Source organism: Zonotrichia leucophrys, chromosome 2, assembly GCF_028769735.1.
Source record: "Zonotrichia leucophrys gambelii isolate GWCS_2022_RI chromosome 2, RI_Zleu_2.0, whole genome shotgun sequence".
NCBI classification, from domain to species: domain Eukaryota; kingdom Metazoa; phylum Chordata; class Aves; order Passeriformes; family Passerellidae; genus Zonotrichia; species Zonotrichia leucophrys.
In genome coordinates this window covers 127,647,441-127,673,811 of record NC_088171.1, presented here as the reverse complement: position 1 = coordinate 127,673,811, position 26,371 = coordinate 127,647,441, and the positions used below count along the sequence as shown (strand labels likewise).

Below are 26,371 nucleotides of genomic sequence, written 5' to 3'. Positions count from 1 at the left end.
GTCCAACACAAAATGGCAACTTAAAAGTAGAATTTCTTTTGCTGTTTGTCCCAAGAATATGAAAAATATGAGGTCTTTAAAAAAACAGTTCTTGCTTTTCACGTGAAGGTTCTGAATAGCTTCTTTGGCCTGTTTTACAAAAATTATTTGGTTTAACGCTTAAATTATTTGTTTTCAGTAGTCTGCAAAGAGTGTACAATGGCCACAGACTGTACAAAGTACACTTTTGTGATGAAAAGATGAAAGGAAGGGAGATGAAAAATCTTGCAAGGGAAAAAAATATATTTTTTTCTGGGAGCACTATAAAATTAATGACTGAATACTAAAAATATAAAAAAATAAGAAATACATATTATGTAGAATATTCTCTAGAATCTTTAGATTTTAGTCAAATGTTGATGAACTGGTACACAAAGTTTTATTCTACAGATGCATCCAGTTTAATTGCTTGGACATGAGTGATGCCAGACAGTCAAAGTGTGGTTAGCTGCTGTATATACATAACATTCTCTAAATTACAGTTTATTGTAAGTGTCACTGATAAGCAAGTTGGGTGTTTCCAGAATTGAGGGACATCTGGAAGACTGGGATAAAGTGCATATGAATGAAAAAGTTGGAAGGAATTACAAATGTCTTTGAGACAGAAGTCATGCAAAGATAAATAGAAAGAATGACTGTAAAAGGGAAAGTGAACTTAGGAAAAACATAAAATAAGCCACCTAGAGAACTTCGAAAGCATATGTTGAGAAGTTAAACATGCATTTGTTATTTGATTTTGAGATGAGCCAGTCATGATGTTTATTGCTACTTGAGCTGGATAAAATTTTATTAGAATTTTTTGATCTGTTTGCAGTCAAGTGGTCATGATTGCTGAATTCCATTTTACCTACATATTACAGCATGAAATTATAATACATTGGATGAAAGGAACAAAAATAAGATCAAAAAAAGATTTTATATTGGATTTCCATACAGTATGCAGTAAGTTGATATGCTGAATGCAAGGTCCTTGGTACTGTTTTGGTAATTACAATAACACCTAATTTTAGGGTTTTCTTTTACTGCGGAAACCAAGAGAAAGATCTGAGGAAGTGAGGCTTAAGATGAATGAGAAGGAAGAGGAAAACCAAAGGACCCTTGTAAAAAAGGATTGATGCTTTCTTTAGTGAGAATGAACCTTTTGGTTTATTGTGCAAAGGGAAGTTTTGTCCTTGTAATGCCATGGAGGTTTGACAACCAGAGGTGTATTAGGTTGATAGAACACAAAACATTAGACAAAGTAAAAAGATAAGGAATCACTAAAGGTAATGGAGACACACAGAGCTTTTACTCCTGCATTGCCTGTGTTCACACACTCTTGTCCACCCACATGCTCCCAGACATGAGGAGGGAAAAGAATACTGAGACCCCCAAATAGTTGCTCCTTTTTTTTTCCTCCTACTCTTTTATTCATGTGTAATACAAAATATGAACCTGAGGTAGGGGTAAATAGCCCATATAATCCTTCTCCTCTCCACACTTCTGGCCCATCTTCTCCCAATTGTCTTTCAAGTAGATAAGCTAATTTACAACTTAATTATTTTCTCTAATTAATATGTGCAGCACAGGAGAACAAAAATCATTTAGTATGGAAAAATTATGGTTTGTTTGGGTATGTGAATGTGCTGTTGTGACTTAGCAAGTTCCATACATTTAACTTCTGTCCATTAGTGTGCTTTAGATTGTAAATTCAGAGGAATTTGACTCAGTCCTTTGACCAGTGTTCATTTAGTCAGCCGCTGTATTCCCTTCTACAAGTTACAAGCCTCAAGCCCAGCACACATCTGCATTTAGTGCCTTTAGCAAAGAGATTTAAAGCCTCAAAAATATCATTATGTACAAGAGGCATGCAGGGTGGGTGAGATAAAATAATTGGTAGCAACATTTCTCCATTGGTGAGCAAAGGCCAACACAGCAGTTTAAACCCCAGAGCCCTTGGGCAGAACCCTAGAAAATGTTCTGTTATTAGCCTTTTGGTAGGTGAATAAATGAACTCCTGAATGGTCTTCGTGTAACTGCTGTGAGTGTAAACATATGTGAAAGGAGAGAAAGCAATCATACAGAAACCATGATGACTGGAATTTGTTGTCATTTCTTCTTTTAAAATATTTCCACACATTGAATGCCACTTTCTTCCATGGTAGAGTGGATCACAGGAAGTAATATTACAGGAAGTGCATTATTGATTATGTTATTGTAAATTGTTTGCAGGTGAGAGATATTTTGTGTTATTACTTGTGCAGAGTCCAACAGTCATGAGATAAAAGGCCAAATGGGAATTTCCCTTGATGGAACACATCTTCTGTTGGGGGCTGCCAGTAGTGCAGCAGAAATACCAGGAGAGGTATTAGTTAGAAAGTTCACAGCAACTGCAGCCTACATTTCTGGAGCTGGACAACATGAATCAGGTAATCATTTGTCTATACCTTTATACAGTGTCAGTGTTGTGGGATTGAATGCTGGTAATGTGGCCTTCTTACAGATGGGAATTCATCTTTTTCCCTGTTCTGTTTCATAGACCTGATTCAAGAGAAGAGCCAAGCCTTCAAAAGCAGGTGCTGGAGGCTTTCAGGTATGTGATGTCAAATGCCTGAATCACAAGGCAATTGCTGTGGCAGGGGCACTTCAAATGTTTGTGCTGTCTCTAAAATTCCCATCACCTTTAACATTACACTTCATTATAAATGAAGATTTTTAAAAATTACCTCTTCTACTCCTGCAAACATTTTCTCTTCTGTAAAAACCAAACCAAACCAAACCAAACCAACAAAAACCCCAAAACAAAACCAACAACAACCAAAAAAAAAAAAAAAAAAGAAAGAGGGGAACAAAGGGGCAAGGACAACTGTAGGTAGTTACCCTCATCTTATATTTGCTTTTGTATCAATAAAAGGAGCATGATACAGCAACTGGAAGATTATGACTTCTCTTGGCTTCAAGCAGATAGTGCCAGGAAAGTGAACAGAGACATGATATACTGAGTCTAATTTATCATACTGATTTTCCACCTATGAAGCCTGAGACAGTGAAGTGTTTAGGTTGAAATACTGATCAAATTTGCTGTTTTCTAGAGGATGGCTTTCAGGTTTTGTGGGATGGAGAATGAAAGAGAATGAAAGAGCTGTTAAGCTGTCAGTAGCTTTTAGCTGTTGGCATACTAAACTCCTGGAGAAAATGAAAACGAACCAACCACTTTTTCTACACAGAAATCACACACACTTTCCTCCAGAAAATTTTATTAAAAAAGCTACAATAGTATCCTAATTTGGACAAACATTTTATAGTTGTAAAGTAATTTCAGTGATCTGAAAATCAAAATATACTTTCAAAAATTTTGTTTTTGTAACTTTGAAATGTCCTAATGTAGTGAATTTTTTTGTGTTTGAAATTGCTGTTCATTTCCTCTATGGTTTTTTTCCCAGATTCCACAATATATCATCCTATCATATTCCAGAGAAAATCACTGCAGAGTTGCAAATTCGTCATGGCTTTCTGTTTTTTTAAATGAAGAACAGTAACTGTAAAAACTTGCTTTTGCATATTCAAAAATGCCTTTGAAAATGTTTGTGCAAAGAAGGAAGTAACTGCAGAGAGTCATTTCAGACACTTCAGTTTTCAGTGGAAATGCATAAACTGCTGAGAGGGGGCTGAACTGGTGGTAGGGTGAACATTCTTTAGAAACAGTACAAAATTACATGAACCCTCATGTTGATCATGCAGGGCCTAGCTGCAGAAACCTGCTGAGGTCAATTAAAATCTTGATATTAATTTTCATAGGTTTCAGATTAACCTCATCTTTATTTTGTGGAATTACATTGTGATGGATTTATTTTATCCTCAGGCTTACATGCTTCTGTCTTCACACTTATTGTTAAGTCTTGCAATAACGCTGGTTTTAATTTGGCATTCAAGTTCTGTTCCTCCCTGTGAGAAATATGTGTATAATACAAATAAAAGCAGGAAATGGTAACCTCAAAATGATGTTCTAAAGAAGAAAAGGTTGTCTAAAGAAATGTTGTAAAATGCTGCATTTTGTTTGATGGAAATATGTTTTAGTTTGACTCTAAACTATTTAAATAAAGATTCTTTATTAAATAAAAAGTGGTTGGTGTGATAGTCTGTAATCTTTTGCTTGAATCATTCATCCTTGTTGATATTTTTCTGTTCTGTCCACTATTGCTGATAATCTTGAATATTTCTGGATCTGCACTTCTGAATGCCAGACTCTTTTAGGCTCTGTCTCTAAGAAAATACTAATTAGTCTTGTCTGTGGCACATCATTATACTGCATTAGTTTATCCTTGTAATGCATTGGTTTAGTTTTAATATTACATAAAATGGGACTAGATTCCAGCATTGGTGTAGCTGTAACAGTCCCAAAGACTTTTGAAACTCATTTTTTTTTGCTTTTCCCCATGAATCCACAGTGTAATGAAATGTATCAGTCTGAGGATAAATTATGGGTATGGATTTTTTCATAATATATCTGGCAAGATAGCTCTGAATCAAATGAATAAATCAAGACTGTTTTTAGCCCTCCAATTCTGTGTGCTTAGATGTCTGTGGCTGATGAAGAGCAGTGTGCCAGGAATCAGGATTCTCACTGTGCCATCTCCCAGTCAATGCAGTCTGTATCCCTTGAACACTAAAAGGAAAATCACAACGAATCAATCACTCTCTTACAAGCTCTGCCTATACAGGTTGGTATTAAAGTGGCAGGAAAATGTGTGCCAAAAGTGCACCACAGTACAGTACTGTCAAACTTGGAGTGAAGAGGTATGTGAACAAAGCTCTAGGCAAAAGGGGAACCTTTATGTTAGCCCCTCCAGTTAGAATTCTTCCCATAAAGTGAGGAATGTGGACTGGCCAACTGTCCTGGGGGATAATTTAGACAATTCGGAAAACTTAATTCAGAATGTCTGAAGTAATGTCACTGAGAATTGTCTGCTACTAGTGTTGCAATATTGTTCTATACAATAATCGTCTGTTTAATCAGATTACAAAATAAAACATTCAATGCCTGTGTACCTGTGTCCAGAGGAGTTTTTGTAGCCCATTCTTCTGTGCATCTTTTCCGTTATTCAGATTGTCATGTTATTTTGTAACCATGGAGAAGCAGGGAGGGATGCCTGTTGGTCGAATTTAGATTTCTCCGGCTGAGTGCAAACCAATTTTTGAGAAAAATGAGAAAACATTTCTTAATGTAAATTGTACTGTCACTCCCTTATATCATCAGTGCAAAATGGATTTCTTTCCAGATCATCTGAACTGTATAATTAGCATATTGTTAAAGCATAGGTTTGGATGTGCAATATTGTATACATTTTCAGTGGCTCAAGATAGATGTAATTGCATCAAAGAAACTAATAATTGGTCAAATAATAAAAGTTTAATTTTTTTCAAACTGAGGCATCTTACAACAACTTTACCATATTTTTATCTAAAATTATTCTTTGCAATTTTTTTTAAATCTATCTGTGTATTGAGTAGGAATGTTTGACAGGAAATGTAAATTACCATTGCTTCTAAAATGCTATAGCCCTTCTGAATGGGATGACCCATTTTAGGAAGAGGATAGGATTTCACGTCTATCATCAGTTCCAGAAATATTGTGTGTGATTTTGGTGCTGTACTCCCTGTTGACTTAAGAAACAATCTCTTTGCCATAATTTTCTTATATTTCTCATAATTTCCTACTGTTTTGTTTTACAAAGGTAGGGATTAATTTGATATAAGTTGTCTGGCAGTCACAGTGTGCTTTTCACTGCTATTTTATGATGATTTATATGCTTCAGACTTCAGAATTATCCATATGCTATATTGCCTAGTAACATTTAAAAAATACAATATGGTTGCTGAGTTTAATTCATTTATCTTGCCTGGGTATTTGGAGCATGTATAAAATGTAACTTCTCCATCATGTCATAAAAAGTTATTGCACTCCTAGGATCATGAATTCAAGAAACATGACATAATAGACTGGCAAATATGGCCTTGTGTCTTCTGATGATGATCCAAATCCACCCACTTATCTTGATCTGCCTATATTGTTAACAACATGAGTTGTCATACAACTAATTTTTCATTTTAACTGTTCTTTATGTACAGTGCAGTGTAGAATTTACTTTTTATTGCCTTTTGGAGGGAAGTATCATACCTCTCAGTGAAATAATGGTTTTGTCAGACACTGGTATCTTTATTGTGTAGTGCTTTTAAATTCTACACTATTTATACCAAGCTCTTGTGGTGTAGGACAGGTGAGATGTGATGCCTCTGTTTCTCCCTGAGAATACTTAAAGCTTTCTAGATACTGAAATGTGCTGTTGATATGGTAGTTGTGTGGTCTGTGTTGTAGCTTTCAAAGAGAATTATTTTGTTCTTTTAAGTACTCTATGAAAGTGCAAAATGTAAGCAGCCAGTGGAAAGGACTGACGAACCTAAAGCTTCTCCTTGCAGTCTTCATATTGATTTGCCTGTTTCTTCCTACCACAATTATACTCATTCAAAAGTGCAGACATTGATTTGCTATTGGGGGTTTTATTTTATTTCATTGTGCATGTCAAGGAGGAACAGCAATTTTATTGCATACAGTGCTAGTGTTTAGTTGTCAGGAGTTGCTTAAATGGGTTGTGAAAAAAGTCAAAGAATGATGCATGATTGTAAAACTCTTTGGATCCAAGAAGGTAAAAGCAGACAACACATTTCTCCTACAATAGCCCTGAAGAGTCAGCTACCACTCAAATTGAAATTATTTTAATTTTTGCAAATATTTCTAGGAAGATGACAATAAATTAGAAAAGGTGTTCTCTGTGTACTTTAGTGGCAGATAAGAAGGGAATAAATGGTATGCCTTCTTGTGTTACCTAGAATATTTTGGAACAACTGAACTCAGCATTTCAAAGGGTTTTCTATTTTGTTGAGTGTATCTAAGAGATATAAAGCAATATATAAATAAATATTTTCTCACCTACCTATATTTTTTGATTGTAATAATTTCAAGAGTGAAAGTATGCAATGTTTGAATTTAGATAAATTCCAAAATCAAATTAAAACAAAGACCTCAACCATCAAGTACTATATTTGAAATCAATCTTTCTCTCCAGTTATCTTTTCCTGTTAGTCAGAGAGTACAGGGTCTGAGCTTTGTTTAACTGCTTCAGAAAGTGATATGGAGTACATATCAGAAATAATCAACCCCCACTTGCAAGCCTACTTGCCAGAGACAAAAAAGATGCAGAATATTTGAAAAGGGAATTCCTTAAATAATGCCAAGGTTTGTTATTTTTTTTCTGTGTGGATTACAGTATCATGTAGAAGCTCTTGGTTTCTACTGACACAGATCCTTTTGTCCTAGATACTATGTAGATAAATATATACTTGTCTGTCTATCTATCTATCTATCTATCTATCTATCTATCTATCTGTCATGCATATCTGAGTATCTGGATTACATTTTTATATGAACATCTATATATGCAAACACAGTTAGAGTCCCCGCTCTGGATTGCATGCTATTTAAAAAGACAGGTCAATAAAAGGTGGGAGAAAGGAATTACTATTACTTCCAGAGTTACAGAGAGATTTTGAGTGATATTGGATATCCCATAGGAGGTAGGCTTAGATCCAATTTACCAAGCCCAGATCTTTCAAAGATTAAAACTAAAATGTTTGCCACAAGACTGGCCTTCTCTAAAAGTCTGTGCATCTTCTTTATTTGATAGTTTCTTGGAACTGTTATTATGTTATGCATGGCAAAGTACTTGCAAAGACTTGAACTACTTGTTTGTAATTTGGTATTGGCTTTTGAATATGTGTCTCTCATTTAAGGAAGTAATTTCCAGTATTTTTTTATTGGTTGTCAAGAGAAGAAGACAGCATAAGCATACAGAAAGCACCAAAACATATCATGGCTATATTTGTGGAAGACAAATAGTGGAAGACTTTTTAAGCTGTGTGGGTTTATTTGTATGTATATTCTCACATATGAGTAAGTTAAGGTGCTAATGGTACAATCCAGCCATAAAGAGTTTTTTTATATGAAATTATCTTAGTGATTTAGAATTTTAACCTACTTATAAATGTTTACAAAAAGTGTGAAAGAAATTAAAACTTGTATAGAGCATAGTATGCAATTTTCCCCCAGGTATAGTATTAGTTCCTCCAATACTTTTATGTTTATTCACTTTACATCAATACGAAGTTTATGAAGATGGAGTTTTCTTTTATTTCATTGTGACCTTAATGCTTCTGCTGTAACTTGAAGGTTTCTAGCTTCACTTAGGCTTGACTGGCAGATGATCTGTGATCAATAGGGGGAAGACAGAAAGTTATAAATCAGTTGTGTGAGGGAGAGCATGTGTGCCTTAGTGCTCGTGTCTTTTCTAACATTTGCTTCTGGCCATTGTTGGAGGCAGTCACTGGGAGCTTGGGTAGGACACAGTACTGGGGAGGAGGCGTGAGGGCAGCAGGGGGAGAGCAAGTGGCAGCTGAACTGCCCAAGGAAGCAGTGTCCAGGGGACAGGAGAGGGGTAGGAAACAGGTTTTTATGGAAAGGTACTGGAATATCAAAAAGAGTGCTCCCAGCTCCTGCATGGAAGTTGAAGCTTTTTCAGATACTGAAAGGCTTGTTTTTTAAAACCACTAAGTGCAGCATTGGTTATGTAAAAGTAGGATTTGGTTCTCTAGATCTTATATTCCTTTAAGCTAATGCATTGTGTATCCTGTTAATGTACTTTGTTAATTGAGGTGAAAACATATGGGGGAAAAACCTGGTAGAATCAAGCTGTCTTTCTCCAAGATTCCTTTTACAGCAAATTGTCTGTGCCTATCAAAAAGGAATTGTTAAGTTGAAAAGTATTTATGTACATCAAAGGAATTGTCACAGTTAAAATAGAAATTTTCTCTTTGCATTGATGCATGTGATTTTTTTTTTTTAATGGGGAGGTAGAGAAGAGCCGATATTTTTAGGGGAATTTTTATGCTATTACACATGATTTTGTAAAGTGCTGATTTTTATTATCAGGGGAATAAAGATTCCAAACTGCATCTTTTTCAATATGATCATTTCATACGTACTTATCCTTTTTAACTCTATATATTTAATAATAGGCTATGCTTCTTATATTCTTACAGTAAGTCACCATTGCAGGATAATAAGAAGCTGTTAAAAATTGACATTAATATTTTTAAAACATCATAATATAGGGGCGGTTTTAAGGCTTCAATGACAAAATAATTCTGTAGCCCAGATATATTTTGAATTATAATTCTTTAGATCACTGTTGACACTGTCTGTTTCGTGACTATGTTTTGCCAGAAATACTTTCTTACTTCTTCAAAATAATGAGTTTCTTTTAAGTTTTGTGTTTTCAGAAGCAGTGATTGCGACTGTCAGGGAAAGCTAGGGCTCCTGTCACTAGCACTGACTTCCTCTGAGACCCTGAGTTTCTTATTTAGGCTGAAATTTCGAGTAAGGCCATGGACTTGTGGACTTGTTCTCAGTCGTGGTTTACAGACGTGAAGTCTAAGCTGTGAAGTCAGTCTCAAGAGGTCATTGTTCAGGAGAAAGACAATCTAGCTACATCCTACTGCCACAGGACATGTGCCAGTGCTGGCTCTTCCTCAGGCTCCCCAGTCACTGCATCTGTCCCAGCAGCCATGGGGTGTTCAAAGCCTGTGCTTGTAAAAGGGAGGGTGGTAAGGCAAGGCAGTTTGGGATATGCTTGACACACATGATGTCCCTGAGACTTACTCATATGAAGGTCAAGATCATTCCTGTACAGAAGGCTGGCACAAGACCAGTATTCTACTTAAGTCTTATGTAAGCCTCAGAGTAGGATTTAGGCAGTGCACAGGACTTGTGCTCAATCTGTTCAAGGGTTTATTTCACTCTAAGTTACAAGTCTGCTGTATAAGTGAGCATCACTCTTTTTATCAGCTTCAAAGTCTGGGCTATGCTAAGATGTAGGTGCATGTGGAAGCAGTGTGATAGTCCAGGCTGAGGCACTGAAGGGTACTCTGGTCCATGTCCAAACCCAGCAGTCAGTTCCTGTCTGGCACCGTGCTAAAAAGTGGTCCTGGTCACTGCTGGTACTTGATCACAGAAGATGCAAATAAGCACATAACTCATGAGTGCTGGAGCAGTGCACAGCCATGTATGTGTCTGTTATGCATGGCCATCCTCAGCAAGTGCAAAGGAATTATTAATTTGAATCTTGATATTGTACATTATAGTTATACTACATTTATCTCTATTTATAATAATGTTGCTTTTCATATAAATTGCATTTATAATGGATGTGACTATATATTGCATGCATGCAGTGGAGCATAGCATTCAATCTCCCTTTGTCCCCGTCTCCCTCTCACTTTCCTAATCTCAACAATAACTAGATCTTTTCGATGGTTACACTAAATACTGATAAATTGGAGTCTTTGCGGTTTTTGTCTTTTTTCTTTGTACTCTCAGAATTTTGTTGGAAGCATTGAAAGGAAATAGGAAAATAATTTTAAAGCATCTGCTTCTTTTGCAAGACATTTGGGCAGTTTGGCTCACATACTTTTAGCTAGATAGTGGTGTCTAAGCAGTGGTTTCATAGCTCTGAGTATGAATATCTGATAGAAAGCAAATAACTTATCTGCTGTTACACAAATGAGAGATGAAAATGGATCCTTCTATCTCTAAGCTTAAGTACTGTAAACTGAGAAGACACAACAGATACAGTCACAGATGATCTCATTGCTTTGCTTTTAGAGTAAAAAAGAGTACTTTTCAAAACACTTTTACTTATATAATATATTTAATGACATAAATATGAATACATCAGTCTTCATGTTAAGTTAACTTCAGTAACTTTTTGCAATCACTGGCAACATATGCTGCATTGGTATTTTTCATTTTTTCCAGGTAAAAAAGAGATCCAGAAATTGGGTAAACATGCAAATGTCTATGATTAATATAATTACCATATATACTTGCATAAATAATACTGTTAAAAATAAAGTTATCCTCTTTCAGCTAAAGGATTCCAAAAATTCCTAGGGAAAGATTGGTGTAGGTGATGGTGAAATGTTAGGATTTTCTCCCATGCAGAATAGCATCTAATTCAGAAAAAAACTTCAGTCTGAAGTCTGAAAAAAACTCAGTCTGAGTTATGTAAGCTGTATTTTCAGTTGTGCCCGTTTTCTGTTGTCTTACATACAGTGCTTCATAAACCTCTAAATGTATTTCAGGTATATGAAGTGAAGAAAAAGCAGACAGGCTCAGAACTGAAGTGTTTTTGCATATATCGGGGAGAATCTGCACACAAAGGGACATTTATCAGGGGCTGCTGTTCCTCTGCTGAGGGAGGGAGCATACCCAGGAGTATCCAGAAAGAGATGATGATCTTATCAAGAAAACCTTCTTCAGTAATATTGTCAGCCTGCTCTTGCCAAGTCTGGCATTTCAGTATCCTGTGTATTCATGATGGAGAGGAAGGGAGCCTTGCTGTGCAAGGTACAAGGAGCAGGGATGAAGAACCTGCTCAGCCTGCTGGGTCTGTGCAGTGTTACAGCGTAACTGGGAGTGATGTTTGCCACTAGGGACTGTCCGTGTGAGAATGCAATTTACACTATTCCTCTCATAGGGAACTGCAGTTAGGTCTCTTTGGCTACACTGGTTGTCTTTGGGGATTTTTTTTCTGTATTTTTGTAAGTACTTCTACTCCAGGTTTACCTCAACATATGGACGCAGTAACGAATCTCTTGAACTACGCAAAGATGGAAAACTTGAGAAAAACAAACAAAAATTTCTTCTTTTATGAGATGTGGAGTTAGAAAACAGAAGGGTAAATTGTCCTTGTAGTTAGTAGACTTGAAAACTAAATATCTTTTCTTCTGATTTCAATTTAGGATCAAGGTTTTGCCATATTGCTGGGTTTATTTTGCTTCTGTCTGTAGACTAGATGCTGATATAAACACAGTATTTGCTCTATTGTGTGGAACGTGACTCTGAAGCAAGTGAACAAACCTTTGGCATTGTTAGCATATCTTGAGTAAATGTATTTTTCTTTTACTTCTGTCTCTTTTTTTCCTTGAGCATGTTTCTGTAAGTTTAGTGAAGCAGTCCAAATAAAGGAAAAGTCTAGAGAGCTGTGTAAAATCTAAAAATCTAATCAAATTCTAGCAATGATGTTCATTAGATACTTCCTCCTTTCTGAATTCCAGAGAAAAAACAGTACTTTCAGTTCATGTTAAACCATAAAAATTATTTTGATGGCATATGTGACAAAAAAATATTATTTAGTTTGCCATTTCCATTTCTTTAGTAGCTATTCAATTTATGTGCTACTAACATTTATTCAATTAATTGCCCTCCCTTCCAGTTCCCCCCAAATGTAGAATTAGCATTATCATTTCAAATTGGTGCAGAGAGTGTTCACCACTGTAGGTCTGTGTTTTTCTAATCTGGGATGTGATTCCGTGTTTCTAAATTCTGTAGATTACATGAGTGTGAGGTACTATAAGAAGGTAACTTTTTTCTTTTGTATTTATTTCATGTAAGTAACTAAATACTAATAGAGTGCTAAAAATCTCAAATTGAGAATTTTCGAAGTGTCATTTTGATGACTTCTTTTGACACTACAGTTTCTGAATACTAAGTTTGTGCTGAAAAACATAGTGCACATTTGCATCAATGAAGTTAGCTGTGTATTTCAGTTGTCAGTCTGAAGCAGTTTGTGTACCCATCCCTGAGGTCACATCAACCAGTCAGTGTTGTGGGCATAGCTGGAGCCTGGTGTAAACTAGATAACCAATAATGAAACTTTTTCTCAAAAATGTTTTGTGGCACACATAGTGATCTGGCTACTTGGATGTAGAGAATGAGTTTGACCAAATGTCAGGTGAAATCACATCTCTGGGTTCAGTGGAGACACACGTCAGTTTTTCAGTTTAGCCAGGATTCAGATGAGCAATGAGATATTAGAATATTTTATTTTAGTGGTTTAGCTTATGAGTTAAGCGCTGTAACAACACAGATGCCTTGCCTAGAAAATAGTAGTGTTTGCATTCTAATTCTAAATGGGAATTCATGCGCTTCTCTTGTGTTTCAGATTTGGAGATAGATGTTTCTTCTCTCACTTTGGCAAGTTTTCTGCATCCCAATTTTCTTTAATATCTTATGATCCTCTTTTTCTAGGTGCTCTCTTTGTGTCCTGATCAGACCCAACTTGAGTCTTCAGGTGGCTGTTTCCCTAGACAACTTCTCTCTTGCTTTGTTTCTTAAATTTATTTCTGCCCTCTCTGCCCCCCGACTTCTGTGGTCCTGTTTTCTCTGAAAATCTTTGCCTAGGCTTTCCCTGTCCTCACTTTCACAATATTTGTTCCTTCCCTTTATTGCCTGATGTAGGACAGCGCGGTTGCAGATAAGGATAGCACCTGCACTCTCTGCCATTTGCAGTACTAGCAGCAGGTAGAAGAGATAAAGAAACTCTGCTTCTGACTTTCAGGGCTCTGAAGAAAGGTAGGGAGCAGCAAGTTTTTTTTGTTATAGAAAATGGAGAAGGCTTTTCATTTGTCATCCTTACCTGGAGTGCACTGCTGCCCTGTGGGAGTATTGTCAAGATGCAGCAATGTTAGGCAGCTGAGCTAGGCATGAAGCAGCTTGTGGCAGCTTCTCCTGCGTGGTCTTTGCTATCTAGACCTACTTGTAAGCAAAGGCAAAGGAGATCAGTAGGTCAGAGCCACAAGTACCTCTGGCCTATTCTTGTGTCTGCTTCCCTCATGGCTGAGGTTTGGTTAACTCTATTCCTTAAGTGGGATCTATAGAGGAAGGATCAGGGCTGGGGAAGGAGTTGCTGGTGGGTGGCAAAAACTTCAAAAAAGAAAAAAGGATGCTATGTTCAGAAGCCCTCCACCACCTCAGTGGCAGCAGAATAGCAATCCTCCCTCCAGGGTGACTTCAATCCAGAGCTGTTTTCTCAGTTTTCAGTCCTGAATCTGTTCCTCCTTTCTTGTCCTAACACTGTCCTGCTCCATCTTTTGGGAAGCAAAATTAAGTTTTGCCTTTGCTTGTGGACAACCTAAATAACCTCTGGTTTTGCCAACACCCCTGAGAATGCCATTTTTGTAGCAAAGCAAATGATAAAATTTCTTCAAAGATTGACTGTAATTTTGTCCATTGCTGCTTGCACGCAGTGTGAGTTTGTCTCATATATATGTCTTCCTAGTAAGATAACTACAATTTTTGTATTCCCCAGTAGACTTGTAGTGTTGCAAATCAGACTGTACCCTGACACTGCCCAGGTCATCTCGCTCTGGGGTCAGTGCACTGACTGCAAAATGGGTACAGTGTTGTCCACTGTGAGAATTAGGTAACATGATGTATTAAATCCCTGACAAACAGTAATGTGAGCTGCTTTGCCATTTTAAGGGATTTTTAAATTGAAGGTGGTGAGATGCTGGAACGGGTTGCCTAGAGAGGTGGTAGATGTCCCATCCCTAGATACATTCAAGGTCAGGTTAAACAGGGCTCTGAATGACCTGCTCTAATTGAACATGCCTCTTCTTGGTGGAGGAAGGTAGGACGAGATTACCTTAAAGGATCCCTTCCAACCTTATTCAAAAACCTATTATATGATTCTCTGAATTTTCTGTTGCCTAATATGCTTCCACAATAACAGAGGCAAGCATCTAGTCAGTGCTGGAAGAGGATTTGTTCATTCACTGATTCATTAATTCATTCATCATGAAGTGCCATAGCACAGCAAATTTTGGGTTACTGCCTCAGAGTCACAGTTATTTGTTTCTGGATTTTGGACTATTGAATGAGTCCTGTGGAAAGGGAATGTTACTGTTTCACCATTTCCATTACGTTATCTTTTGCAGTGCAATTACCAGCTAATTCAAAGCTCTTTGTGTTAAGCTAATAGCTTTTGACTCTCTGCTGTCAGCCACTCCTCTTTGTGCACTTTTCATGCGGTTTACCAGTTCCCCTACCACTTACCTGTGAAGAACATTTATTTTTTCTCTGAGTAGAGGCTCATCATAGACAAATCATTAAATGGAACATCAAAAAGATCCCATCTGTTAGAGTTGCATATGGGTAAGATCACAATTATCGAAAGCCTCTTTTTTTTCCCTTATGCTTATCCGTACAATAAATGTAGTTGTCAGCAGGATAAGTTCACGCATCGGATAAGGTCACAATTTCATTTAGTGACAACTTCCAACAGCGTGAACTTACAAGGTTCGATTTATTAAAGAGTCAGAAGGGATAAGATCACTGCATGGCCAGCCTGATTTATCAGGGTTTGACTGGAGTACTTGAATAGAGAATGTCGTATTTCAAGTTTATGTTCAAAACTGTAGTTTAGTGTGTGTTATGTCTCAGAGACTTGAAAATTGAGGGAGGAGAATTTACAGGAAGTATCTCAGTAATGCAGTTTATGTCTGTCAGACAACAGTGTGAGCACTGAATATTGGAGCTACCTTATTATACAGAGTGGAAATGGGATAGTTCTCCACTATCAGTGAATTGCTATATGCAAACCTACACATATTAGTTTGTTATAATGGAAGCAATCACAAGCCAAATATTAATTGTAGATTCTTCCTGTGCATACAGGATGGCAGGCAAATACTGGGTTCTGTGTTGGGCAGCGCTTAAGAACTGAGAGTGTTTTTAACTAACTAGCTCTGACTTCAGAGCAGTCCTTGTTTGAAACATACACAATTTCTCTGCCATGCAGAAATACTCATTAGGGAGCCAGGTGGCTGTGGATTTGAAATATGCAAAGAAGGAGCCATTTACTTGTGAAAATTGGTAGAGCCCCATGGTGTCAAATAACCAGTCTCTAATTGTAGCAGAGGAAGAGCTTACTCATTGTTTTGAACTGACTCCACTTAGAAAGCTATTTTAAATCAAGAAAAAAACAAAAGCTATGGCCCAAAGCTATCAGTGTCTTGCTTAGAAGTCTTAAATGCATAGGAATCTGGATACAGATATTTCTGAATGTAGTTCTCCTTATGTCCCTCAAAAATTGTTCATCATTCACCTTCAGATATATACTCCTTTGTTTCTTACTCCAGAATGTAGGTAGATGGATGAAAGCCAGTATTATTTTGTTTCAGAAATACTGTATATAGTTGAATTTTTCTAGTAGTCAGACTGTGGTCAAAACCTGTTAAGGGTCAAAAGCTCCTGCTGGATTCCTGTGTACTCTATGTTTTGGGGAGAGTTTTTTTAAATGATCCTGATTGTGCTGTAAAAGAATACAAAGCTAAACTGACCTCTCTACCTTCTGTTTAATGAAAGCTCTTTGTGGCATGGCTGAAACAATATATGCATGTATGAAAAGAATCCTAAATTGAGTCCTTTCATTCTGGTTTGCTAGCCACCAAGGTGGCCTAATATCTTAAAAGCCATGGGATGTTTTATAGCTGTACTAGTGAGTCATGACTTGAGGCTTCTTTTACAGTGCAGCTATCATAAGTCTTTGAGTAATCACAGACTTTAAAAGTATGCTACATCAACAAGATAAGAGAAACAGCCCACAGCACTAACAGCATTATCTTTTACCAAAATTGATTAGCCCATACTATGTGTCTCAAATATTTTGTATAAACTTACTCAGCAAGCTGGAAATAAATGTGTTCCTGAAGAACAAGCTGTGGGGAAAAAAAAAACCAAAAACCACTTGCTCCATAGCAAGGAAAGGGCAAGTAAATATCACTAAATGAAATGTCTCTTAAGTAATTTTTTTACCTTACTCACAAAAACTAAAAGCAGAGCATCACTTCCTCTCTACTTGTATTTCTTAGTGCTGCTTCTATCATACTTTTTGCTGTCCTTTTCAGCTGGAGAGCTGACAAGTCTGGGATGAAGAGAGTAAAACTGCTTCTCTACTTTGCGTGGAAATTATGAGTGTATCACATATTTTATTCCAGGGGTAGGAAGGAGTTCTGTTAAAATTTGCTGTTATGGGAAGTAACTTGTATTCAGTACTGAGATGGTCTGTTGCAGTTGCTGATTACTTGAGGCACCTAACAGTGTTTGGCACAGAATTTTCTGCTTCCTTTGGGTTTGAACATGGATTAAAGAAGGCTGCAGCAGCTTTTCATCCCTTCTTTTCTTTTCCTCCCCACATGTTGGAATTTCCATGGACAAGTATGTGTGAAAAGTCAGTACCGGCTGAGTCTTTACACTTCTTACTGTGAGTGGTGATACAGCAATGAAGTCTCAGATCCTCTTCCTTCTCCTGATGTAATCTGTGAAGACTGAGCAGTTGTGCAGGGGATGGTAGCTGTAGAGAGCACTTCAGATTTACATCTGAACTTCCTCTGGGGCTGAAGGGGAAAATCTTGTCTTGCTGACACATTTTTCAAACCCTTTTAATTAAGTCACAGGGTGAGGTTCTCATTTTTCAGTAGACACCCTTGAAGTCACACATTACATAGGGCCACAGGTATGGCATTTAAACCAGCATCCCTGTGGGAAGTCAGCAGTGAGCAGGGGACAGCTGCAGTTACATCAAGTGGGAGACTGACCCCCTGGGTGCTGCAGTTGTGCTACCATTCACCAAATAGGAAATCTCAGAGGAGAAAAATGTTGTAAATAAGTAGAGAGAAGTTGCAGGCAGTGTCAATTTTTTTTCCTCTAAAAAACCAAAGATATTCAGATGAAAAAAACAAAATCTTTGCCAAGGACTAAATTGTAATGTGCTGCACCTTGTATAAGCATAACCAGATTGTCTCGTTTTGCCTAAAAATGCAAGCAGATTGTCCTTCCCAACTCTGACATTCACCCATAGCATTAAAATGGCTGCTGGTCATGGTGACAAGAGAGAAATGTATCCTTTTTGGAGAACTGCAATACAGAGAAACAGAAATGTTTTGCAGCAAAACATTTTGTTACCCTGTCTGCAATCCACTCCTCTTTCATAGTGTTCTATGTGGGGAAACACAGCAGTTTCAGTACAATTCAGCATGATGTTACCCCATAGGCAGAATATTTCAAAGTATTCATATATATTGAATATTGCCTGAACTACAGCTTGGAACTGTAACAAAAGAGAATAAGAGAGAGAATCCATAGTACCTTATTTAATTATCAACAGAAGGGGAAAATATATTTGGAAAAAAAAAAAAAGCTTGTTCTTACGCTTGCCTCAAATCTGAACTACCTATCAGGTATAAGATTCATGTTATTAATTTTATTTAAAATATAATGTGTAATGATGTGTACCTTAAAACTTTGGTAGCTTTTTGGATATCAGTGGTTGATCTGCCCTAAGTTTGTCGTTCTTAATCCATTAAAAGACAGGCCTGCTTGTAAATCCACAGGTACAGATAAGGAGTCACTGTTTGACTGTGTCTGAACCCTTTTCAAATGAAAAATGTCAGTGGCAGAAAGGGAGGCTGAATTATTTTTTAAAAGGGTTTTCAAAGATTCTCATGATTCCTCTGGTATCAGTTAAATGTGACATGTCCATAGACATGGCTGTTTTTTAGTGTGTAAAAGCAAGCAAATGCTGCAGTTTTCATCTCTCTGTAGAGAGAAAATGCTGCAGTATGGCTAAGTGATAAACATGTTACTTTGCAATTTCTCTCTTCCATAATTAACATATAAAGAGATTTTTAAAGCTAATGCAATTTGTAACAATGTGACTGTGAGAAGGAAAAAATGCTTTTATGGTTGTTTGGGGGTTTATTTCTGTTTGGACGCATATATGTCACATGTGTAAATTAGATATAATTAATCCATAAGCTTTCCTGCTCACATACTGTCTCTTAAAATGTCATAGCACTGTCATGATGAGGACTCACCCACATACAGAGAAGCTTTTGTAAACCAATACAGCTCTATTTCCTAGATTTGTTCCAGTTTGCAGGAAGGATCTGATGCACGATTTTACGTAGAGTAGTTTTGTAATCTGCAACACTCAGAGGTGAAATTTAGATTTCTGTGCTTGAAAATGGAAGCTGGAGCCAGCTCTTCTCTTTGGAAGATGGTCAAGATTAACCCCTGTGGACAAGTAGAAGCTTTGTAGCCTGACTGCAGTGTAAATCCAGGCATCCAGGGGAATGTTTAGCTGGGGGAAGTTGTGGAGGCTGCCTGTGAGCCAGGAGGAGTTACTCACTTCCTTCAGCCCAAGGTTCATTTCACAACAACCACCAGTGCTAAATCTGGGACGAATTGACTCCTTGCACAGTTGGACTTTGCTCTGTTTGTGGAAAAGCACCATCCTTATTTGGGGTGGAGTTGTTGAGATGTGCTGATGCAAAAGACAGGAATCACTGTTGCATCTGTTTGGTATGGAAAGGGAGCAAGGGGCTTTAGCAGTCATGGAAAACAAATCATTAAAAAATCACGGCTGTAGTGAAATGGAGGTGAGCTCTGAGAACAACAGATTTTTCGCCTACCTTCAGGAAAGGGAAAGCTTGGAAGTGCAAGAGCATGGAAAAAAGCAGTCAGACATCCAACTGGAAAAGTACAGATCAGCCTGTCCTTGTTCCATTGTATCCCTATGAAAGTCTGAAACCAGAATTTATTTAGAAAATAGTATTAGAAGTTGTGTATATGAATATAACTGTTGGTGTATTTTTAAATGAAATGTTTGTTCATAAAAAGTAGTCTTAGTGAAGAGACTGGTTTCAAAGAAGGGTTGTCCAGACTAATATTTTAATCTTGAAATAAAATGAAAAAATATGGGGTGGGAAGGGTGGTGACTGAATTTATTTTTCCCTTCATGAGAATGATGAATTATGTTATTCTTTCACTTTAATGAAAAATCCAGAAAAGTTAAGGTGAGCAAAAGCAAAAATTTCTCTTTTAAGTGCTTAGTTTTGATGTCTTTGCTTTCAAATAGAAAATTTATTTAAAATAAAAGAGTATCATGCACTAAAAATCATATGCACTAAGAAAACACCATCATAGGTTTTCCCATTGCTTTTACTTATTTTGTCTGATAATATTAGACAAAATTATTTTCAGAATTATTTTTTGTTTAATTCTGAAATCATACTGTCTGTAAAATCTCAAAAGTTTAAAATCCTTTCTGTAATTGCAGTAAATGCTTTTAGTAATATCTTGGAGGTGTAGTGAATTTTTTATGGCTATATGCTGTTTTTCTCAAATTGTTAGTTGCTGCATGCTTCAAAATGGGATCTTGTGCAGCAAAATGCATCAAGGAGGTTAATGCACCAGGTGTGGCTGCTGTTGGACCCTCTCTTTTGAGCTGTCATTTCCCCCTTCCTCAGCACTTCTTAAGAACTCTTATGGAATGCTATTCTGAGTAAAAATGCTTTCAAACTCTAATGTGTGTGAAAAGATGCAAGAAAGGAACGGGACTTTCTGAACCAAATTTGAATATAATTATAAGGGGAAAAGGTTTGTTTTTCTTTTGCAGGATGACAAGATCAGTTGTTTTTTCAGACAAGCATAATTAATTCTCATTATATTGGTCCTCAGAACATTGTGCTTGTAAAACCAACACAAAGGGAGAGGTGGTTGTTGTCAAGGCATGAGTGAAAGTACTCTCAACACTGCTTGTTTTCTTTGTTTGCAGGAGAGTTGGAGGTGGTCCAGAAAGACGGGGAGCGCAAGATTCAGAGCCGGCAGCAGCTTCCGGTCGGAACAACATGGGGGCCTTTCACTGGGAAGATGGATCTGAATAATAACACCTTGGTATGTAGATGCTGTGAGACGCTGCTCTTTGTTATGCTGTGTGCCATTCTTCAGGGAGCAGCCTGGATTGCTCCTCAGATGGAGCGTTTGAAAACAGGCATTGTTAGCTTTAGCGGACAGTGGTATTTGGCTCTTCTCCAATTCCTTCATCTATGGCAACCATCCACATGAAGTTATTTGGAGCACAGGTTAATAGTGTTTAACTTGTTCTTTTACTGAAGGGAAATGTCACTTCCTTGTTTGCTGAACCAAGGTGTTGTGTTTCAGTAGTAATATCTGGTTTTTTTCATGGTTTTCTAAATTTTTCATAGTATTAATTGCTGAATACTTAATTTACATTAAAGAAATGTATCAAAAATAAATAACTACATTATTTTAAGATAAAATTAATTAAGTTGGCCTTAATGTAATTGAACACAGCAAAATCTTCCATCAAATTCACATTTTTTTCAAAAGCATCAAAAGACACCTGTCATATAATATATTCTCAATTAGCCTCATTTTTTATTCTGATTGCATAAAGTATGTAGACCATTTTACTTTAAAGTAATGATCTCACTTCACTGAAAATCATGTCATTTCTAGGTCTTCATTTCATCTTTGTTTGTGTTGGTTTTAAGTCTGAGCTTCAATATTATTTGTGTATAGTTCAGATTAGTTTTCTGAAAATATCAGGAAGGAAACAACTAATATCTCTAGGAAGGTTTAAACAGTCTTGGAACATGCATTGCCCTGTGGGATACTTCTGAAGAACCATTATCTGCAGCTGGATCACTGTTTGCTATTACAGACCTTGCACTGAATGTATTTAGGATAAAGACATGTGGGACAGTTTCACAGGAAGGGATTACAGAAATTTTGGGTACACACCTCTGTGCTGCAAATGGAGAAACTGAGATTCCCAGTGTTCCCCAACACTGGGTGTTGTCCTGCCCTTGCAGGACTTGAAGAGAGCGAGGAGCCCTGAGTTGCTGATGAATCATCTGGGACAGTGGAGGGAGGGGTTGTGTGGACAGGGGGGACAAAAGGGGAAATTTATTTTCTTCAACTCCTCCCTAGAGAACCTATGCCTATGTAATAGAGTTCTCTTATGTAATAGAGTTCTCTTTCTAAGGATTATTGGATAGGATGCATTTTACTTTCGGTAATTATGCATATTAACATTTGAGTGAAGCATTATTCTGAGCACATGGTATAGTATGGTATACATATAGTATATATGTGTATATATATATATATACATAATGTATATATGTATATATATATATAGTAGACATTTAAAATCTTGCTATTTTGTACTCGTTAGTGTACTTTATTCATCAAATGGTACTAAGAAATGTTACAGAAAGTGGCATGGAAACTTTGTCTGAGTTTCCAAAAGTTCAGTATTCCCAATCCAGATCAGACTTCCCATTCAGGCACCTGAATAAAGAATAGTTTTTCGGAAGTACTGCAGAGTCAAAGCACCTTGTTTGTTAGAAAGGAAAAACTGGAAAATTTGAACTTGTCTTGTTTTTTCCGTCAATTTAATTTTTATTTCTTCATCTATTTCATTATTGGCCTGTCATCATTCTCAAAATGTTTGTCATAGAAGGTCATATGTGACAACCACCTGTAATTCAAATAATTTTCTGAATCCCAGCGTAACTAGTTTCATCACCTTTCATATAACAGAAACCTTAGTCATGTTGTAGCTCAGTGTCTCCAGAATCCATACTGTAGAGAAATGCTACTTTGGTTTTGTCCACTTGTATCACTTCATCAGGTATAGACAACCTGCAGATAATGTTTAAGTATAGGAGGTTGTATTGATTGTCCCTTCTCTACAAAATTTATCTTTATCAGATATTCTTAGAATGAATTTACAACATGTCAGCACACAGTCAATCATACAATCATATTGTATCTCTTTTTTTTTTTTGGATGGAGTTGTAGAACCACAACCCTTGCAGAACCTTGCTTCTCCCTTAATAGCACAGGAATGTTTTAAGATATGTTATTGCTTTTTAAACTTGGGTAAATACCATTTTTTCTATATCAAAAGCATTTAGTTAAGATAGTTGGTTTTTAATGAACTGGTAATGGAGCAATGTGCAGAACTGACTTTAAATTTTTGTATTGTAATGGGCTAGAACAACTTTCTCAGTACAGTTCACAGAGACATCCAATGAAAATCTTCAGGACTTTTTTCTCACTAAACTGGAAAGATATATTTTATTGTCAAATTAAAAATCATAAAGTCTATTTTTACTGATACTTGAAAGATTTTACTTTTGTTTTGCCTACAAATATAGACACATTTGGAAATCTGAAAAAGTTTCTTTTAACAGAATTTTAGTTCTCACAAACATTGTTGTGTCCCCTGAGCAACTCCATTCCTTGAAAAAGTCAAAACTGAACTGGGCATCATCTTGAGCAATCTAATTTAACTTTGAAGTTGCATCTGACTTTGAAGTTTGCCCTGCTTTGAGCAGGACTTTGGACTGGATGACCTCCAGAGATCTCTTCCAACCTGAGCTATTCTCTGATTCTAAGTATTTTTCTTTTTCCCAAATATCAGATGTTTGCTGTAATCCTACATTTGTTACTTTAAAATGCTGTGTGAAGAAATGCAAACATTTTGATGAAACTTTAATTTGCTGTTAAAGCAACAAAACTCCTACATCAGAAGCATCAGCTTCTACATGGTTTTCTTTTATCTTTTTTTTTTTTTTTGTCTTGAAATTATTCTGGGTTTTTTTATGGCTTTTTTGACCCATTTGATTACTTATCTCACTATTGTACATGTTCTCTGTTGTTCATCAAGGGAATTGAGATTCTTAGGTTATTAGTATCTGTTTTGGGAAGCTCATTTGGGTAGAGCCTCAAATCCCTAGAATTCAATCAAACTTTCACATGAAGACCTGAAAGCTAGTTTATTTCATTTTTGAATGACAATCTCAAACATTAGACTGCTATAAACACCAAATTTTTGGAGAAGAGTTTTAATGTGGATTTTTTTGTATAGAGAGAAAAGTAAAGAAAAATTCAGGGATCCCCATGTGAGTAAATATCATAACTTTTGCAGCTGCTACCTTTATTGGGAAATCAGTTTGTGTCCCACTAAAAGTGTCTTACCTGACTGTACTGTTTGGTGATTGCAATATGACAGTGCCTCACAGGATTAATTCAGGCTGTAACAATGAGAGCTTACTTATTCCCCTTGCACTCTGCACTGAATGCAGCCTGTACATACAATATCTTCTTGTTTCCAGTAGTGCTGCATTGCTGAATACGGTCTTGCTGCTGTTGGCTCATGAGATGGAGCAAGTTAATTAATTCAGCACGGTATTTAATTGAGTCACCGTGCCAGATATCAATTACATTTTAGATCTTTCAAGTTTCTGTCTTGAAATATGTTAGCAGTACACATCTCAGAGTAGTGGAAGACTGGGTACCTTGGACAAAAATTAGTTTAATGCTGTTCACAATTGCAATAGGAATAGCAGGTGTATCAACAGTGTTGCAGCACTGTTGGGAAATATGGTAGAGCAAGATCCGCATCAGGACTGAAGAATACTCAAACTAAAGGTAGACTTGAAAGGGATCAATGACTAATAAAGTTCTTAATTTTTCTCATCTAAGAGTTTAGCCAGTAATCATGAATTACTTAAAATTCCATTATGAAATAAGGAATGCTATTATTACGGTTACTGTTGATGAAACAATCTGCATGCGGCCAGCAAAAAATCCTAAGACATTGTTTTTAGCAAGTGAGTCTTAGATCTTAAAACTTGACTAGGCATTTAAGTTTTATTTCAGTTTGACCTTCAGAACTTCATTTATAATTCTTAAATATTTGTAGATACCTACATAGATACTTGTATTATATTTAAAGTGATAGACCTCCTATTTAGATACTTTCAAATATCTGTTCCTGTAATTTTACCAGACTACCAAAATTGCTCTTCTCTCACCTGCATGCATAATTTGCTTCTGTCAGCACAACTGGGCATTGAGTTTACTCCCTTCCATTTCCTTCCACTACTTTCACTTCCCATCCACTGTTCGATAATAATTGGGTAGTCCCTAGAAAATTAAATGCATAGGAATATCTTTTCAAGCCTAGAAAATGAACATGTTTCTAGGAAACATGTGTCTACATGTTTCCATATTAGCTTGAGATTTAATATAATCTCCCTGTTTAGACAAAGACTCATGAAGAGTTTGAACAATACTACTGGTGGTCTACAGCTGGTGAGAACTCAGCTGTGGAATGGAAGACAACACAATTTGACCATGAAGGCTCCAAATCTGTGTCTTGCTGCATCACAGAAAATTCAGTAGATCATGGATACCCACAAATTGATAGAAATATATTTTTATGCATCAGACTCGTGATTGTGATTCCTGTCTAACAGGAAAGTGGGTTTGCACAAATGTCAAGTCTAATATGACCAGGCAGGTGAAAAGAGCAGAAGACCTTACTAGACTGGACATACAGCCCACTGAAAGACGAGCTTCTGGGTGTAGGCAGATCTAAATTCAAGCCACTAGCAACCTAGTTAAGAAAATCTGTTCACTTGCTTCTTTCAGCTGTAAATATTTTCCCTGTTTGAGGGGACAGCTTGATGGGAATGAGGCCCATGGAAACAAAAGCATCCCTGAACCACGAAACTCACGATGGATGTCGAGCAGTGGTCGCTCCGGCAGTCGTGTGGAGGCATTCCAAGAGGCCTTTTCCCTTGGCTGCTGCCATCTAGTTTTTGGTGTTAATCTGTGCCCATGGCAGGGTTTTGCAAAGCAAAACAATGATCAGCTGTATTCAGCTCGCCATTCTCATCTCCTTGTTGCAGGGAAGAGCATGCGGGGCAGGCCTGTATGAGCCTGATAAGGAAAAGAGGATTCAATGTGGCTGTGAAGAGAATCCGCAGGAGAACAATTTGTAGGGTTGGGCCAGGCAAGCAGTAGGACACAGTAGGGACCCTTAAATGGGATCTGGGAGGTTCAACACCAAAGAGACATCTCTGAAAGATATGCTCATGGAACTGTTTGACTGGGTGGTACGTGAGGGCTGAGGAGCCAAGGTTCAAAATGTAGTAAAGTTATTCCCTCACTAATCTGGGGCTGGTCACTTTGGGTCAGAAACCTCATGTCTGTAGTAAACAGTGACTTTTAATCTTCAGATTTGCAGCACGGGGTTTTTCTCAGGACTTTTGTTGGAGGTGCTGCATGGCTACAGAGGGGCAGTAGTCTGTCCATAGCCAGGCTGTAGCCAGTCCTTAGTTTATTTTTCTCTTATTCAAACATGGAGAGGGATGAAGTAGGTTTTATCTTTAAATATCTAATTGCAAATGGAGAATTTGGCTCTTAATAATACAGAGCAGTTTTTATATTTAGTTACCAAAAATAATGTACTGAGTAATGAAACTTGATTCTCATCTTTGTTATATTACTTTTATTCCTTTTAATATTTCAAGTGACTACACAAACATTTCTTTCTAATTTTTTCTACTGTTACTCTCAGTCTCTTTCATGTCTTGATCTAGTTTAAGATTGCTTCCTTCCATCCCAAACATGAGCAGATGTTATTGTTGCAGCAGTTAGGACAGCACGTGATGTCACCCAACAGCTGATGTGCTGTGCGTGTGTTGGGATTGGCTGCTTAGAACCATAGAATCATTA

At 37.0% G+C, this 26,371-nt stretch overlaps 1 protein-coding gene across 2 annotated transcripts in view; it reads left to right on the top strand.

Moving 5' to 3' along the window:
- Positions 1-26,371, top strand: part of ZFPM2 (zinc finger protein, FOG family member 2) — a 307,789-nt gene that overhangs the window by 127,022 nt on the left and 154,396 nt on the right. For both annotated transcript variants that reach the window (XM_064706332.1, XM_064706331.1), the window contains one exon: positions 20,589-20,707. In XM_064706332.1, coding sequence (XP_064562402.1) covers positions 20,589-20,707 — 119 coding nt within the window. The remainder of the gene's footprint in view (positions 1-20,588; positions 20,708-26,371) is intronic.